A 19,388-nucleotide genomic window follows, 5' to 3' on the forward strand; every position below is an offset into this window, starting at 1 on the left:
GTGGACTGGATCTAGGAGAACTATGTGGAGAGTCTTCCAGGGACAGTACAGTACAGACTGAGAAGCTAACAACAGTGTAGTTTACTCAACTCATTCAAACTATCATGAATATTGTTTAGAGAGAAGATCTGCACAAGGGCATAAAGTTTAAGATATAGCAAGAGAGGACAATATGGTGCAAGGTTGCCAAAGTGGAATCAAAAGTCATAGGCCTAATCATCAATCAAATATGAAATATAAAACCAAAATATAATCTACATATAAAGACAACATGTCATCTACATGTGTTATAGAATAGCTCCCTTCTCACATCCCAGGTCATGTTTGGACTGGAACGTGACAAGTCAACGGGCTATGCGCATCTCCCCAATAGCCTACAGACAACTTTCCTGACTGCAATGTCATTAATGTGACCGATATGTACAGTATAATAAGCATAGTGAAGAAGGAAAAGATCCCACCTCTGACGCACAGCAGAGACATCGCTGCTGAGATTTCCCCTGGAGCAAGAGTCCCTCAAGAATTTAAAAAGTCATTGCGTTACAATGAATGTCCTCCCCAAACGCTTGTTGAATCGTGCACCGTTCATCGGATGGATGATGCGCCGCTGCCATTTACTTGGATGAGAAGTTGGACGAACGCTCCTCCAGCTCACGATACGAAATGGTGGAGAACAACAGTGTGGTGATGTGTCGTTCACGAACGAACGGCTCTTTTTGAACGGATCTTTTTGTTGAACCTCGGGAACCGAATTGCATCGGTGAAAGAGCCATTCATCTGGCTCTATGATTTGCAAACTGCTACTACTGCTTGTTGAGATCAGAACAACGTTTTTGTGTAGATAAATTACAACATCATTATCTAAAGGGGGTGAATCCTCACTGCAGAAATAATACATTGTGGGGAGAGAGTTGTGATTGAATGTTTGTTTGTACAGTTATGGCTGTAATGTTATTATTTTGTGTTCTCACTAAACACCCACATTTGTATTTGTGTGGGAAATGTTTGTAGGCTATAGTTGCTGTTTGTATTTCATTGAACTTTAGGCCCATACAAAGACAAATCACACAACATAGAATTCCAAATAACCTTAGGCAAAAATACACGAAATAAAAGTCAAGTGAAAATAGTTATAAATGTCTTTACCAATTATGAGTAGCTAAACATTATAAACTTTTGGACACTGATGCGCAGGAGAACCCCTAGCTGTCAATCAAGCAGGCGCGGTGAACGGATTATGACGCTCAAGCGTTCCAAATGACGCAACAATACAGCTCCAGACCAGAGAAAGTTAATGCCGAGGATATTATTCGGTTCAACACTAAAACTGAGGTTTGACACGTGTGATTTGAGGTGAGTCAAATATTTACAAAAGTTTACAATACATTAACCATCCGCTTCGTTATTTCTGTTGCTATCAATCACTCCATCTGTATCTACTCTTCTGTCTGTCTGTCGGACTATCTGAATTGTCTGTGTACTGTCTAGCCAGCATATGCCAGAAAGGTTCTTTCACAAAGGCTCATATTCACAAAGTCTCATAGAAGGAGTGCTGATCAATAATCAGTTTGGTCTTTTAAATTAAACTGAATACGTTTTGATGGACAGGAGGCAACCTGATCCTAGATCAGCACTCCTACCCTGAAACACTTTGTGAACACAATCCAGGTGTACTGTGATGAGATATTATTATATTAGTTGTGCTGATGCATGATGGGTTGTAGGCTAGAGCTTGAGGACTCAACTCTGAAGACTGTTTCTGAATTCACTGACCTGGTGAGTAAATGTTGTGTACAATGGCACCATCTAGTGACAGAAACATAGAAACACACATTGTTGCTGAACGAAGGCATCTCTTTATTTTCCAGAAATAAAACGTGTAGACCTTTCCTGAAGTCTCTGACGAGATGGACACCTCTTCTTCTTCTGGACGATCTCCGTCTCCTACTGGGACTGTCTTCTTACCCCCTCCTATCATGTGGAACAGTCTGTAAGTCATTCATCACATAACCTAGCTCTTGTACAGGGCATTATGTGCGGCTTGCTGAAGGAAGGCTCAGTGTCTGCAAGCTGTACGTAACGCCCTGGACCAGAGTGACACATTACCCACCTCTGGCCATCATGGACAGTCAACTCATCACATTCACGTACTGTAAGTCACAGTTGTGTGATTTGTGTTATTAAAGTATTAATTGATTATTATTAAAGTATTAAAGTATTATTAATTGAGCAGAAGTTAAATTATTATTTTAATATTGTAGTAAATTGTCTGAGTTCACTTCCTAAATAATGTGTTGACATTCCTTTGCTCCCAGCTACAAGCTGGCAGATATGGAGGTTTACTTCCCGAGAGAAGAGAAGAAGACCTGTACAGAGAAGGAAGCCCACATGCTTGAGTTGATGGGGAAGGATCGAACGATCCGAAATCAGAAGAAGGAGATGGGCAGACTCCAAGTGTGCCTCTGGGAGGAGGAAAAGAAGAAGAGGAATGGTGAAACGGAGAAGGACAAGATCATTGAACAATTACAGTCTGAGACAGACCATCTCCGAGCCCTTTTAAAAGATGAAAGGAGGAGAAGAAGAGTAGAAAGGGGTATCATGAAAGAGTGGAAGGCTGAGATCCTGAGACTGAGGGAGGCAGAGAGCCAGAGGGAGGCAGAGAGTCAGAGGGAGTCAGAGAGCCAGAGGGAGGCAGAGAGCCAGAGAGATTCAGAAAGACAGAGAGAAGCAGAGAGACAGAGAGAAGCAGAGAGACAGAGAGAAGCAGAGAGACAGAGAGAAGCAGAGAGACAGAGGGAGGCAGAGAGACAGAAGGAAGCAGAGAGACAGAGGGAGGCAGAGAGACAGAGAGAAGCAGAGAGACAGAGGGAAGCAGAGAGACAGAGGGAAGCAGAGAGAGCCACAGAAGCAATGGAGCACCAGAGAAAACTGCAGGAGATCCACAGACTAAAACAACTGCTGGATTTACTGATGGTGGACCTACAACTGGCCCACGTAAGACATGTCATTGTTATTATTAAAAGGCAGTGTATATTTACCCAGCTGAAAATGAATAGTGGCAGACAGCGGTACGCTAACCCAATGTTAACTTTTATTCCTTTCCTTAACCCTTACCTTAACCTCACTGAAACTATACCTAACCTTTACCTTAACCCAACCCTAGGTCCTGAACCTAACCATCATTTATCTCAACCCCTATGCCTTTCTTCTGCCGGTTGAATATCCACTTCCTTATTAACGTCATTACTGTTGTTGTTGTTGACTGTATCTGTGCAGGTTGTAAATAGCTGCATTAGTGAAACATCATTTGTAGGAGTAATTTCTACAAGCATAAACATCAGAGGCAACATTGTTGTAACATCACACAAATTGTTACAGGAATTTCTCAAACCCCTAACTGAATGGGCAAGAAGGTTGTGTGTTTGTATTTGTACACATTGTGGACATAATTGATTCCATAAAATGTCTCATAATTTTTTCAAACCATGTCAATACATTAATTGACAATGAATTGTCCAGATGAATTGATCAACATGACCCTGCTATTGATGTTGTCCAGTGTTTGATGCAATTACCTAGCTCTAGGTTGTATTTCTGTGTATCGTTCTCTGCAAATCCTTTGAAAGTATGTCTTGGTAATAGATTATCACTAATTTAACCTTTTAAAATGAAGCAAGAGATTGAGAGATTGAGGCTATGGCAGAAAGTCATGGAGGAGCAGCGACCAAGACTGGCCTGGAACAACAAACCTATTGAGACAGGAAGAGAGAGGGAAAAAGAGAGAGAAAGGGAGATGGAAAGTGAGAGAAAAGCAGAATTGGAAAAACAAGAAATGAAGAAGAAAGTGGAACAGGCAGAAGAAACGATAAAAGCGTTAGAACGAGAGATTGAGAGATTGAAAGAGATTGAGAAGGAAATCATATTTGAAAGAGAAAGAGACATGCGTATTGCAGAGAATGAGAAAGTCAAACTGGTCAACGAAAAGGTAAAAGAGTTAGAGAGAGAGGTTGAGAGACTGAAAGAAGATATGACAACAAAAGAGATTCAATACAAAATCAAATTTGAAAGAGCGAAAGAAGCGTTTAGAAGACAGAATGAGAGAGTGAAACAGGTTAACCAAAATGTACTAGTGTTAGACAGAGAGGTTGTGAGAATGAAAGAAGAGATTAGATTGAAAGACGAGACTGAACCAGAGAGAACATTTGATAGAGACAGAGAGAGAGAAAATGATTGGAGACGAAGTGAAGAGGAGTTGAAAAATAGAGTGGAGAGAGAGATGGAGATGGAGACAGCCCTCATCAATGACAAAAATACGTCTGAATTGGAGGAAGTCTTCAAGAAAATCAAGGAACAGCAGATAGAATTAGAAAATATGGAAACAGACAAATATAAATGGAAACAGAACCAAATGGACATGGAGGAGAAGATGGAGGGTGAGCACAACAAACAGAAAGAGGTAGAAAGAAAGAGAATGGAGAAAATACCAAAACAGAGACAAGAAGAAGATGAGAAGAAGAAGGAGATGGAGAGAGAAGAAGAAGAGGAGAGACGCAAACAGAAGCACATAGAGATGGAAGAGGAAGAACGAGAGAGGGAGAAAGAGAGACAGAGACAGATCAGAAGACAGAGAATGGAGAAGAGACAGAAAATTATGGAAAGAGAAGAAGAGAGACAGAAAGAGATTGAAAGAGAGCACGAAGAAGAAAGATGTAAACAGAAGCAAATAGAGATGGAAGAGGAAGAAAGAGAAAGGGAGAAAGAGAGACAGAGAGAGATCAAAAGGAAGAGAATGGAGAAGAGACAGAAAATTATGGAAAGAGAAGAAGAGAGACAGAGAGAGATTGAAAGAGAGATTGAAGAAGAAAGATGTAAACAGAAGCAAATAGAGATGGAAGAGGAAGAAAGAGAGAGGGAGAAAGAGAGACAGAGAGAGATCAAAAGAAAGATAATGGAAAAGAGACAAAAACATATCGAAAGAAAAGAAGAGAGACAGAAAGAGATTGAAAGAGAGCACGAAGAAGAAAGATGTAAACAGAAGCAAATAGAGATGGAAGAGGAAGAACGAGAGAGGGAGAAAGAGAGACAGAGAGAGATCAAAAGAAAGAGAATGGAGAAGAGACAGAAAAACATGGAAAGAGAAGTGAGACAGAAAGAGATTGAAAGAGAGAATGAAGAACAACTATTTAAACAGAAGCAAATAGAGATGGAAGAGGAAGAAAGAGAAGAAGAGAGACAGAGAGAGATCAAAAGAGAGAATGAAGAAGAAAGATGTCAACAGAAGCAAATAGAGATGGAAGAGGAAGAAAGAGAAGAAGAGAGACAGAGAGCGATCGAAGAGAAAGAGAGACAGAGAGAGATTGGAGAGAAAGAAAGACGACAACAGCAAGAGGAGAGAAAGATCATGTTTGAGAGTGATCAAGAAGAAGAAAATATATGGAAACAGAAGCAAATTGACATGGAGGAGGGAAGAGAGAGGGAGAACAAGAGACAGAGAGAGATAGAAGAGATACACAGACGACAACAACAAGAGGAGAGACAGAAACAAAAGGAGAAGGAGAAAGAAAGGGAGAAAGACAATGACAATCAGAGAGAGATGGAATTAAAAGATCAGCAACAGAAAGAGATGGAGAAAGAAAAGATGATTATGAGAGAAAGGGAGGAAGCAGGAAGAAGAAAGGAAGGGGAGAAAAATATTTTGGGGGAAATTGAGGGACAGAATGAACTGGAGATAGAACAGGAGAGAGAGATGGAAGAAAAGCAGGAAGTGGTTAAGGAAGCAGAGGAAGAGTACAGGGAAAGAGAAGAGAGAGGAAAGGAAGTAAGCATGAAGAAACATGTAGTAGTTAATGTTAAAGCAAAAGCACGGGAAGTCTTCAATAGGCGTAAAGAGAGGAGGTTAGAAGTGTTGAAGGGGGAACGAGAACACATAGAAAGAGGACAACAAATCAGGAGGGAGAAGGAGGAAAGACGGCTGGAGATGGAAAGAAAACAGGAGAGGGCAAGACAACAAGAGGAGCAGGATAAAAAACGAGAGATTGAAATTGCTAGACAGAAAGAAATGTTGAGACTAAGAGAGGAGGAGAGGCAGAGAGAGGAAGAGAGAGAGGAGGAGAGAAAGAAAGCCATTAAATGCCTTTTATCTTTAATCAGAGAGAGAGAATAAATAATACAGGCAAAAAAAAGAGAGGAGATGGTGGAAGAGGAAAGAAGGGAGATCCTTGAGTACAAGAGGGGTGAGTTAGAGGAGGAAAAAGAAGATGACAAGGAGGACATTCTCCCACCCGATAAAAGTATCCGAAGGAGAGCCGTGGGCTGGGTGAATAAAAAATGGGAGAAGAGGAACCTCAGAAAGATAGAGAGAACGTATCAGAGAGAGGCTGAGGAGGGCCATAAGATCGTCCACATAGGTAAGACCTGTTTTCCCTCTACTTATGACATTATCCTCTTTAGTCTCCTCTACACACATACGTTCCACACCAGTCATCATGTTGCATCATTGTTTCAATATAAAACTACTGTCCAAAGAATATGTTAGCTGACATGGCTCATTGAGTGACTGACTGACATAACAAGAAAAATACTGCTGATAACAACCACGTTTTTAAATGGTACCTTGTGTCATCTACTAGTCTAACTCTCAAGACTAAGTAGAGACCCAGAAAGAGTTCCTAAAAACACACACACAAAAACGTGTTTTGGGGGGATCCGGGGGCTACTAGTGGCCATGGGGCCCTAAGCGATCACATAAGCCCTGGCACTATACAAAGAATAGGTGCCATTCTGGACACATGTTCAACTTAGGGCCAGGTCAATTTGGGATGGGGATTATTGCACTTAATTCACAAATTCCATGCCTTGCTCAACTGAAAAGAGTAAATAATCAGTGAGATCCAATTGTGTTTTCTATTCTTCATTCCCTGTGTCCATTACATTTAAGTTGATACCAGATCCACTAAGTTGAATGTGAACTCTACTTCTTCTCCCCTCCCAGCCATCCCTGGACACACAAGGCTAACATCCACCATGACCCGGGCAGAGAGAGAGAGGGAGAAGAGGAAGGAGCTGCTGAAGGCTGAGGAGAGAAGGAAGAAGATGGAGGATTTCAATAAGCAGTGGAGAGAGCGGTCCCTGCTTAAAAAACAGACTCATCAACAACTGAAGGAGGAGAGGGAGAGGATGAAGGAAAACTACCTGGAGCAGATGAATCTGGAGGCTGATGCTCAAATCAACACCCGGTGTCTAACCACCCAACACAGCCACGATTACAACCACGGTCAGGAGTTGCCCGGGTGGGCCAATGGCCAACAAGTAAGCCAAGAGCCCACTGGATCTGCTGATGGCCACCAGGAAAGGCCAAGGAGGCAACAGGCATGGGCAGAGAACCAGGAGGGGAGTTCAGAGAACCAGCAGGAGGGGCCAGAGAACCATCAGGGGGGGCCAGACAGCCAGCAGCTAGAAGCTCCAGAAGAGGCTGAAACATCAGAGCGAATCTCCAAGACAAAGAAAAAGCCAAGCATCTGGAAGAAAATTAGGATGAGGTAAAGAATGTTTAAACATCTATTCATGTTTTACACTGTTAATATACATGTCATCACTTTAAAAAGTGACATTGTCCAACTGTGAGGGTTTAGTGTACATGCATCACACATGTAAATATATAGATACTTACCTGTCTCTGTGATGTCTTACAGCCTTCCTGACGTGCTGTCTGCCTAGAGCTGGAACTCGATGAAGCCACAGTTCCACTAATGTTACGTTGGTAATTAAAAGTGTCGCCCAATAATTCCTCCTCCTCTTTAAGTCATCGAGCCACATTTCCTCCTCAAAACATTATAGTCTCCTCAAGCCAGCAAGTATCCTCTTTATCAGGCAACAAACCATCAAAGGTCAGTGACCCTCCTCCCAAGAACAGAGACTCTCATCTGTATCCTAGTTAAATTCATCTCTGCTTACCACCTCTACAGTCCTAGAAAATATCCCAAAAATGGAAATGGTTTCAACAGAAGTCCTCCCCTCAGACCAGTGGCTCCACAGACCAGAGTTTCTCATCTTTATTCAAGTTGAATGCAACTCTGATCATTTCCACCACCTCTCCTGTTAAGGGGAGGTTCTGAAAAGGAGGTCTGGGAGGAGGTCTGCAGGTAGCCTGGACCGGACCGGTAGCAGCTAAGTTGCTGGCTCCATCCCCGGGCAGAGCTGCTCAAGTCAGGCCAGTGATGTTTGATGATGTCATTTTTGTTTGCAAAGTTTTACTCTTTAATAAAAGCATTTATTAAAAAAGCAATATTGTTGTTACGGTGTGGATTGTTTTGTTATTTATTAGAATTGAAACATCCAGTAGTCATGGTAGATGTTAGACTTTCAATGAGACACCTAACATTCCATCAGTTTGATACAATGTGTGACATGTTATATTAGAGAGGAGTCCTCTATACACATCTATTTTAGACCATAGGAGAAATATCAGATTGAAATAGCTTCTCTAAGAATCTGAGGAGAGAGCAACAGTAGACGCATCGTTAGCTCTCCCACCTCCAGTTCAGGTCATTCCACCAATTGAGTACCTTTTGGGGAGTGTAACTTTATATTTCACCTAATTCTAACATTCTGTCATAAAGAGCACATGTTCAACTTAATATAAAACATGTTTCCCATCTCAATAGTAACAAATACATACTATAGTAAGTGCCTATTAAGTGCCAAATAAAGTGACAGGGTTGACTGTAACAGAGTTGACTATTTCATCTAGAATCAACCATAGATCCCCATGTGACAGGGGGAATGGAATGCAAGCTTACCAAACACATGTAAATAGTTTCAACATGTCTAGACTGTCTATCTATAGGTAACAGGGTTGTGGTGTTATTATTAAAAGATTAGTTCACCGTTTTTATTGGTGAATCAAAATTGGTTGATTCAATCATACATTGTTTTACAGTGGTGAAGTTAGCTTCATATTAAAGATTCAGACTTTGCTCTTCAATAATACCTCAAATAAAAAATATTTATATATCAATGTAATATTCTAACTCGTCTGATGATAGTGAATAAGTTAAACCCCTTGTTTTTACCATTCGGTGTCATATTCACTTTTTGGAGGTGAAATGTAGCTAAAAATGTGCCATCCTCTGCTCAGAGGGTTAAGGGACCGTCTTAAAACTGCATCGCATACAATTGCCTCTAAATGAAAAATATCAAAACCTTCTCAACGACATGACATAGAGATCTCAAACAAATTTGACACTGTAAAGAGACCTCTTTTCTCGAATGCAATTAGTTACATTATTTTTACTTCTGTAAAATCTACAAAATGTAAAATAAATCACTTTACAATAAAAACGTCAATATCTTCCCCTCCATATAACTTTCATGAATACAACCAACTGATATTGGTTCAGAGACCTCATGCCTCCAATCAATAGCAATAACTTTTGTATTTTTTGACTTTGGTGATATTCTACCAACTTAAATTGACTTCATATTAAAAATACTTTCTTAAAACGTCAATAACATATCCGTTATTTTACCAGGTAAATTGACTGAGAATACGTTCTCATTTGCAGTAATGACCTGGGGAATAGTTACAGGGGAGAGGAGGGGATGAATGAGCTAATTGTAAACTGGGGATTATTAAGTGACTGAGATGGTTTGAGGGCCAGATTGGGAATTTAGCCAGGACACCGGGGTTAACACCTTTACTCTTACGATCAGTGTCATGGGATCTTTAATGACCTCAGAGAGTCAGGACACCTGTTTAACATCCCAGCCAAAAGACAACACCCTACACAGGGCAGTGTCCCCAATCACTGCCCTGGGGTATTGGGATATTTGTTTACTCTTTTAGGAAAGAGTGCCTCCTACTGGCCCTCCAACAGCATCTGGTCTCCCATCCAGGGACTAACCTAGACCAACCCTGCTTAACTTCAGAAGCAAGCCAGCAGTGGTATGCAGGGTGGTATGCTGCTGGCTATCATTGGTTCAGGAACCTCACTAATAAACGTCAATTACTTTCTGTATTTTTTTTTTACTTTATATTTTTTTAATGAATCACGTTTGGACTTTTGATCATTTCATAATAGCAATCTAGGACTGATGGTTTGGTTCTCTAAACTAGCAAGTATGTTGGTTTGTTACCAAGGCAACTACTGTAGCTATCTAGTAAACTTGCTAGCTACTTCAATGGATGTTGAACACATTTCTACCGGCAAATGTGTTAAATTATAGCCATGGTATAAAAGGGATAATCAACTCAGGGCTTTATGGTTCTCTGGAAAATAATGCAAGTCCATGGAAGGTCAGTTCCACAGTGTTCATTATTTACCATAGAACTCATAGTCCCTCGTTGATTATCCCTTACATCACTTTATGAGCTGGATTTGCCTTTCTTTGCAACAGTGGAAGCTGCTGAGGAGACGACGGCTCATAATAATGGTTGGAATGGAGTCCATGGAGTGGGATCAACCACATCAAAGATGTCAATTGACTTCATTCCAGACATTATTATGAGCTGTCTTCCCCTCAGCAGCCTCCACTGCTTTGCAATTAGTTTGTTCGTTTTCAGTTGTTAGCATTTAGCTAACAAAGTCTATGTGAATTTGCTATCGGTTTGTGCTAATTTGTTAGCATTCTAGTAATAGAGGGCAATAGGTTTTTCTTGTGTTTTTAGCACCCCCTCATGTGCTATGCCGGTAATACTGTAAACCCCGGTATGAGAGAAGGATGGTATGACAATATGAAAATCTGGATACTGCCCAAGCCTAATCACCACAACTACCTACCACAACTAGCTATCACAACTACCACACCTACTTATCCCAACTACCACAACTACCATGCCTATGTACCACAACCACCACACCTATCATCACCACAACTACAAAACCTACCATCACCAAACGTACCTAGCACAACCACCACACATATGTACCACAACTACCCCACCTACCAAACACAACCACCAAACCTACCTACCACAACTACCACATCGACCTACCACAACTATCCTACCCACCATCAACACACCTACAATCCACCAACACAACTATCACATCTACTATCATCAAACTTACCACACCTACCAAACTTACCACAACTACCTACCCAAACTACCACACCTATAATCACCATACCTACCATATCTATCATCACCAAACCTACCAAACTTACCTACCATCACCACTTCTCTCACACCTACATCACAAAACCTAACACACCTACCATACCTACCTTCACCAAACCATCCATCACCACACCTATCACACCTACTATCACCACACCTACCATCACCACACCTACCATAACCACAGCTACCTCATGTACCATCACCACACCCACCAAACCTACCTACCTATCTACCTACCACAACTACCTACCACAACTATCACACCTACCATCACCATACTTACCATTACACCTACCATCACCACACCCACCATACCTACCATCCATACACCTACCATCACCACACCTACAATCACTACACCTACCATCATCACATCTACCATAACCACACCTACCGTCACAACACCTACCGTCACCACACCTACCATCATCACATCTACCATAACCACACCTACCGTCACAACACCTACCGTCACCACACCTAACATCACCACACCTACCATCACCACACCTACCATCACAACACCTACCGTCACCTCACCTACCATCATCACATCTACCATAACCACACCTACCGTAACCACACCTACCATCACTACACTTACCATCACCACACCTACCATCACCACATCTACCATAATCACACCTACCATACCTACCGTCACACCTAACATCACCACACCTACCATCACCACACCTACAACCACTCCACTTACCATTACACCTACCATCTCACCTACCATCAACACACCTACCATCTCACCTACTATCACCACACCTACCATCCCCACACCCACCATACCTACCATCCACACACCTACTATCACCACACCTACGATAACTACCACCACCGTCATACAAACCTTCACCACACCTACCATCACCACACCTGCAATCACCCACCTACCACACCTACCATCATCACATCCTCCATCACCACATCTACCATCACCACACCTATCACACCTACCATCCCTACCATCACCACACTTACCATCATTACACCTACCATCCCTACAATCATTACACCTACCATCCCAACAATCACCACACCTACCATAATAAATGTGGATAGGTATGCTGCTTCATTCAATGATGACGGTATTGTAGAAGGTAGATACAGGAGTAGCCTATAGTCTACAATAATAATGTCATTGAATGTACTATAGTATCATTTATTTAATTGATGAATGAAATTGTAAATAGGCTCCTTCATTCAGTGAATACTGGATGTCTTTCTATCTCTGGGAGTATGTTAATGAAGGCTTTTCAGCTGTTGAACTATGGCAATGTCCAACAAATGTCTAAATCTTTCTTTCTTTTAGTCAACAAGTGATGAGCCAGAGCAACCAATCAACGTCACTCCAGCTGTTCTACCCACCACCCCCACTGCTCTTCCTCCACCACCAACCTCATCCTCTTCTCCTGTTCAACTAATTTGCCGCCCCACTAGAAAGGACTGTACATACAATTGAAGTCGGAAGTTTAAATACACTTAGGTTGGAGTCGTTAAAACAAATTTTTCAACCACTCCACAAATTTCTTGTTAACAAACTATAGTTTTGGCAAGATGTTTAGGACATCTAAAGTTATTTTTTCCCCAAAAATGTGCCGACAGATTATTTCACTTATGATTAACTGTATCACAATTTCAGTGGGTCAGAAGTTTACATAAACTAAGTTGAATGTGCATTTAAACAGCTTGGAAAATTCCAGAAAATGATGTCATGGCTTTAGAAGCTTCTGATAGGCTAATTGACATAATTTGAGGCAATTGGAGGTGTACCTGTGGATGTATTTCAAGGCATACCTTAAAAACTCAGTGCCTCTTTGCTTGACATCATGGGAAAATCGAAAGAAATCAGCCAAGACCTCAGGAAAAAAAATTGTAGACCTCCACAAGTCTGGTTCATCCTTGGGAGCAAGTTCCAAACGCCTGAAGGTACCACATTCATCTGTACAAACAATAGTACGCAAGTATAAACACCATGGGACCACTCAGCTGTCATACCGCTCAGGAAGGAGACGTGTTCTGTCTCCTAGAGATGAACATACGTTGGTGCAAAACAAAACGTGAAAATCAATCCCAGAACAACAGCAAAGGACTTTGTGACGTAGCTGGAGGAAACAGGTACAGAAATATCTTTATCCACAGTAAAACGAGTCGACATAACCTGAAAGGCCCTCAGCAAGGAAGAAGCCACTGCTCCAAAACCACCATAGAAAAGCCAGACAACGGTTTGCAACTGCACATGTAGACAAAGATCGTACTTTTTGGAGAAATGTCCTCTGGTCTGATGAAACAAAAATTGTTCTAAAATTCACCAAATTTATTGTGGGAAGCTTGTGGAAGGCTACCCGAAACGTTTGACACAAGTTAAACAATTTAAAGGGAATGCTACCAAATACTAATTGAGTGTATTTAAACTTATGACCCACTAGGAATGTGATGAAAGAAATAAAAGCTGAAATAAATCATTCTTTGTCCTATTATTCTGACAATTCACATTCTTAAAAGAAAGTGGTGATCCTAACTGACCTAAGACAGGGAATCTTTACTTGGATTAAATGTCAGGAATTGTGAAAAACTCTGTTTAAATATATTTGGCTAAGGTGTATGTAAACTCCCGACATCAACTGTACATACCCCTGTGCCCATCTCATTGCAATATGGTCCATCCAGGGCCTCAGCTGGGCGCCTACAATGTGAGAAATGTAAACAAGATGCTATAATAGTGTGTGTGTGGTTTGAGCTCCAAGAAAAGACATGAGTGTGATGTGCCCCTCTGTTTTAATGTTGAAATGCCATGAATGGAAGATGACAAAGGAGATAGTGATGAGGTTGAGAACATCCAGTATGAAAATAAAGACCTCTTGGGATCTAAAATGAGTGTGGGGGCCCTCTAGTGTCTCCTTTCTGTCCGTTTGAGGATACTACAGTCACCCCTGGTGGAGGATCTTGGAACACTGCTATTTAAGAGGTTGATGAAAACCTTCAACGGTGGTGGTGCTATGTTGCATGTTATCTTGAATACCAATCAGCAGTTTGAGGACAGAATGAAATGGTGTAAACTTAACAGGTTGAACTTGTTGAGGACACTCTTCTAAAAAGGGGTTCCAACAGGGTTCTAGGGTAGAACCCTCTGTGGAATGGAGCCCAAAAGTGTTCTACCTAGGCACAGAAGGGGTTCTACCTGGAACCAAAAAGGATTCTCCTGTGGGGACAGAGGAATAATCCTTTTAGGTTGTAGAAAGCACCTTGTTCTTAGTGTAGGTCTATATTGCAGTGGTGGTTCAGTGGTTTTCTGCAATAAAATAAATGGTTCATTGGTGGTGGGGAGTTAAGATGATCTGAAATAATATGAAACACTTTTAGCCCACATTTACAAGCAGGCAAAGTAACCTATGTGTGCTGAGGCATGTGTGATCACTCAACATTGACAGAAAAAGACATGCTCACATGTAAACAAAAGACAACATGTGTCTAACTTGCACCGTTATGCAATTATTAAGAGACTAGATACAAACAGCTAATCCTGGCTACCAATGTTCTAGCATTCATTTATTGAAGATAGCCAGTGGTGTAAAGTACTTAAGTACAACTACTTTAAAGTACTTCTTAAGTCGTTTTTGTATCTGTACTGTATTTTACTATTTATATTGTGGCCAACTTTTACTTTTACTTCCCTACATTCCTAAAGAAAATAATGTACTTTTTACTCCACACATTTTCCATGACATCAAAAAGTACTTGTTACATTTTGACAGGAAAATGGTCCAATTTACACAATTATCAAGAGAACATCCCTGGTCACCCCTACTGCCTCTGATCTGGAGGACTCACTAAACAGAGAACATCCCTGGTCATCCCTACTGCCTCTGATCTGGAGGACTCACTAAACAGAGAACATCCCTGGTCATCCCTACTGCCTCTGATCTGGAGGACTCACTAAACAGAGAACATCCCTGGTCATCCCTACTGCCTCTGATCTGGAGGACTCACTAAACAGAGAACATCCCTGGTCACCCCTACTGCCTCTGATCTGGAGGACTCACTAAACAGAGAACATCCCTGGTCACCCCTACTGCCTCTGATCTGGAGGACTCACTAAACAGAGAACATCCCTGGTCACCCCTACTGCCTCTGATCTGGAGGACTCACTAAACAGAGAACATCCCTGGTCATCCCTACTGCCTCTGATCTGGAGGACTCACTAAACAGAGAACATCCCTGGTCATCTCTTACTGCCTCTGATCTGGTGGACTCACTAAACAGAGAACATCCCTGGTCATCCCTACTGCCTCTGATCTGGCGGACTCACTAAACACAGAAGCTTCGTTTGTAAATAATATCTGAGTGTTGGAGTGTTCCTCTGGCTATCAGCAAATACATTTAAAAAAAAGAAAATTGTACCATCTGGTTTGATTAATATAAGGATTTTTAAATGTACTTTTACTTTTGATACTTCAGTATATTTAAAATGAAATACTTTTAGACTTTTACTCAAGTAGTATTTCACTGGGGGACTCTCACTTTTACTTGGGTCATTTTCTATTAAGGTATCTTTACTTTTACTCAAGTATGACAATTGAGTACTTTTTCCACCACTGAGGCATCAGATCAGAGATGTCAAGGTGGCACCCAAGCATATGCCATGTGTATATGTGCAACATACAAATATGTATGGTCATATTCTTTATGTTTTACTTCATTTGTTATCTGATGGATCCATCCCTTGTATCATTTTCTAGGCCTCCCAGGTATTTTCATTTAAAGTAATGTATATGATTACTGCTGCTAGGGGGAGCTGTGACGTCAATGGGGGGCGTTAGTGAGATCGTGAGGTCTTAGAGGTTTCTTCTTCAATCTTGGAGAATGCCTACTACTGAAAACTAATAACATTTCTCCGTCTCATCATTTTACCCTATTAATTCAGTTACGAAATGTGCAAAAGTCCAATATGACTATCAGTACATTGAGGTAACATGGTTAACTACATAGTCCATGAGTTTGGTCACATTTGAAGGCAATTGAAGGGAGTTTTAACAGAGTGATAAACTGGTTGGTATTTCCCCATTGTAAGTAATGGAGGTTGGCTAGGTTGCTAATGGTTTACATGTAAGAGAAGGGAACAAGATGGCGTCTGAACTTTCTGTACTTTGTTTCAACAAAGTTTTAGATCCTATTTGTTTTATTTTCTATCAAAGACTCAGTTTAGTTCAGGTAATATATGTAAATATGTGATGTCTCGATAAAATGTGTTGATATTTCTACAAAAATAGCATTTAACAGTTCTCTAGCTTGATGCTAACCATATTTAGCTTGGCTAAGCGCTAGCTAGCTCTAGGTTAGTTGATTTCAGTCAACGTCAGCTTACATGTTAGTGGTTTATAATATAATGGTTGTATCACCGTTTAGCACAGGTCTCCAGTAATGTATAGCTTTTTCCAAATTGACACTGATAGTACAGTGAGTTATATATAATGTGAATGTGTAGATGTGTGGTGATAGTATTTTAACCTCAGACCTTTTATTTGTTTGATACTGGAATATGAAATGTGGAGATGTAATGCAACAATAGAGTTGTAATGGATACTTGGTTTTGATGCAGCGACCGATGACACTCCACCCCCCTCTACTGGTCGGGTGCCAAGAGCAGAGGACTCTGCTGTGCACCATTGGGGTTCCTGCTCTGGCTGGAGCAGGCCCGCCCCCAACTCTTCGGGACCAGTCAGAAGACCACCACGACAAGACTACACCTACATTATTCCATGTATATAATCTGCTACAGCCTTTGTCTAGACCCCTTCTTCAGCTAACTCCTTCTGAGCTATATGAATCAGGTCTGTGCACGTTAAACTGCAGGACAAGATATCTTTTGACTCAATAAACTGCCTTTTTGTTACAACTGAAATCCACTCTGTCCAGCGTCCATGATTTGGTCTCACTCTCCTGTAATCATCAACACTCATATTCACAAAGTCTCATAGAAGGAGTGCTGATCAATAATCAGTTTGGTCTTTTAAATTAAACTGAATACGTTTTGATGGACAGGAGGCGACCTGATCCTAGATCAGCACTCCTACCCTGAAACACTTTGTGAACACAATCCAGGTGTACTGTGATGAGATATTATTATATTAGTTGTGCTGATGCATGATGGGTTGTAGGCTAGAGCTTGAGGACTCAACTCTGAAGACTGTTTCTGAATTCACTGACCTGGTGAGTAAATGTTGTGTACAATGGCACCATCTAGTGACAGAAACATAGAAACACACATTGTTGCTGAACGAAGGCATCTCTTTATTTTCCAGAAATAAAACTTGTAGACCTTTCCTGCAGGCTCTGAGGAGATGGACACCTCTTCTTCTTCTGGACGATCTCCGTCTCCTACTGGGACTGTCTTCTTACCCCCTCCTATCATGTGGAACAGTCTGTAAGTCATTCATCACATAACCAAGCTCTGGTCCATGGCATTATGTGCGGCTTGCTGAAGGAAGGCTCAGTGTCTGCAAGCTGTACGTAACGCCCTGGACCAGAGTGACACATTACCCACCTCAGGCCAATATGGACAGTCAACTCATCACATTCACCTACTGTTAAGTCACAGTTGTGTTAGTTTTGTTATTAAAGACAGTTAAATTGAGCAGAAGTTGAATTATTATTTTAATATTGTAGTAAATTGTCTGAGTTCACTTCCTAAATAATGTGTTGACATTCCTTTGCTCCCAGCTACAAGCAGGCAGAGATGGAGGTTCACTTCCTGAGGGAAGAGAAGAAGACCTGTACAGAGAAGGAAGCCCACATGCTTGAGTTGAGGGGGAAGGATCGAACGATCCGAAATCAGAAGAAGGAGATGGGCAGACTTCAAGTGTGCCTCTGGGAGGAGGAAAAGAAGAAGAGGAATGGTGGAACGGAGAAGGACAAGATCATTGAACAATTAGAGTCTGAGACAGACCATCTCCGAGCCCTTTTAAAAGACGAAAGGAGGAGAAGAGTAGAAAGGGGTATAATGAAAGAGTGGAAGGCTGAAATCCTGAGACTCAGGAAGGTAGAGTGTGTTAGAGTTGCGTCAATTCGAATCTTGTGTATCAGGATAAATATGACAATGAGTCATCGATTGTATACTATGTATTTTTTATTAGCTAAGCAATAAGTGGTAAATGCAATTTTCTCTGTCCCACCTCGCAGGGCAAAACAGAGAACTGACAAGATGTATGTAAAACAGTATTCTTTATACTGTAATAGACAGTTCCAACCCGTCTGTTGGCCTATCACAGAGCCTGGGCGTGGTTTAAACTTGCTCAGCCTATTGCGGGTCTCCGCCTCTTGGCGCTTCTGTTGATAGATGTAAGTGTTGCTGTGAAGAACATCCAGGCTCTCATGCTCCATACCGTTATCTCGCACCTGGCTCCTGTTATCTAACAAAAGACCGCTTGTTCTGCAACCCCACGCTCTGAATGTGCCCTGTGTTCTGTATTTTTCCATCATGAGAAAGTCCCCTGGCCCTGACACTTTTAACAATGTTTCAAGTCAGCTATGTTGCATAACACATACATACATCCACACAAGCCAACAGCAGATAATATTCAATCATATATATGGTAATGGGCTATAGTGCATAACACAGAAACCAGTCAGAGCCAGAGAGTCACAGAAACGAAGGAGAACCAAAGAAAAATGCAGGAGATCAAAAGACTCAAACAACTGCTGGATCTACTGATGGTGGACCTACAACTGGCCCAAGTAAGACATGTCATTGTTATTATTAAAAGGCAGTGTATATTTACCCAGCTGAAAATGAATAGTGGCAGACAGCGGTACGCTAACCCAATGTTAACTTTTATTCCTTTCCTTAACCCTTACCTTAACCTCACTGAAACTATACCTAACCTTTACCTTAACCCAAACCTAGGTACTGAACCTTTAACCTTAATTTATCTCAAACCCTATGCCTTTCTTCTGCTGGTTGAATATCCACTTCCTTTTTTAATATCATTACTGTTGTTGTTGATAACTGTATCTGTGCAATTTGTAAATAATTGCATTACTCATTTGTAGGTTCTACAAGCATAAACATCTGAGACAACATTGTTGTAACGCTACACAAATGGTATTGGGAATTTCATTTAGCTTCAATCAGAGAGAGAGAAGATAATAGAGTTAAACAAAAGAGAGGAGATGGCGGAAGAGGAAAGAAGGGAGATCCTTGAGAAGTACAAGAGGGGTGAGTTAGAGAACACTGCAGAGGAGAAGGAAGATGAGA

At 41.2% G+C, this 19,388-nt stretch overlaps 2 protein-coding genes and 1 pseudogene across 3 annotated transcripts; all 3 read left to right on the forward strand.

Annotated features, from left to right (window-relative positions):
* Positions 1 to 1,907: 1,907 nt before the first annotated feature.
* On the forward strand, positions 1,908 to 3,817 carry LOC149982743 (uncharacterized). Its single transcript, XM_090236918.1, has 2 exons — positions 1,908 to 1,990; positions 2,316 to 3,817. Exons 1-2 carry the CDS (start codon positions 1,908 to 1,910, stop codon positions 3,217 to 3,219), a joined length of 987 nt encoding a protein of 328 aa, XP_090093044.1. The 3' UTR covers positions 3,220 to 3,817.
* LOC149982744 (uncharacterized) lies at positions 3,684 to 6,653 on the forward strand (annotated as a pseudogene). The gene has a single exon (XR_016496494.1). The product of XR_016496494.1 is annotated as an uncharacterized LOC149982744 (transcript).
* A 183-nt stretch (positions 6,654 to 6,836) lies between these two features.
* On the forward strand, positions 6,837 to 8,284 carry LOC118936655 (uncharacterized). Its single transcript, XM_090236915.1, has 2 exons — positions 6,837 to 7,538; positions 7,692 to 8,284. Exons 1-2 carry the CDS (start codon positions 7,024 to 7,026, stop codon positions 7,714 to 7,716), a joined length of 540 nt encoding a protein of 179 aa, XP_090093041.1. The 5' UTR covers positions 6,837 to 7,023; the 3' UTR covers positions 7,717 to 8,284.
* The last annotated feature ends 11,104 nt before the right edge of the window (positions 8,285 to 19,388 follow it).

Source organism: Oncorhynchus mykiss, chromosome 6 (assembly GCF_057628025.1).
Source record: "Oncorhynchus mykiss isolate SJ-2025 chromosome 6, ASM5762802v1, whole genome shotgun sequence".
NCBI classification, from domain to species: Eukaryota; Metazoa; Chordata; class Actinopteri; order Salmoniformes; family Salmonidae; genus Oncorhynchus; species Oncorhynchus mykiss.

Excerpts from the sequence above, each read along its gene's own strand:
- LOC118936655 (XM_090236915.1), top strand. The coding sequence starts at position 7,024 with ATGACCCGGGCAGAGAGAGAGAGGGAGAAGAGGAAGGAGCTGCTGAAG. Across the intron at positions 7,539-7,691 it reads TGGAAGAAAATTAGGATGAG|CCTTCCTGACGTGCTGTCTG; the intron begins GTAAAGAATGTT and ends GATGTCTTACAG.
- LOC149982743 (XM_090236918.1), top strand. The coding sequence starts at position 1,908 with ATGGACACCTCTTCTTCTTCTGGACGATCTCCGTCTCCTACTGGGACT. Across the intron at positions 1,991-2,315 it reads CCTATCATGTGGAACAGTCT|CTACAAGCTGGCAGATATGG; the intron begins GTAAGTCATTCA and ends CTTTGCTCCCAG.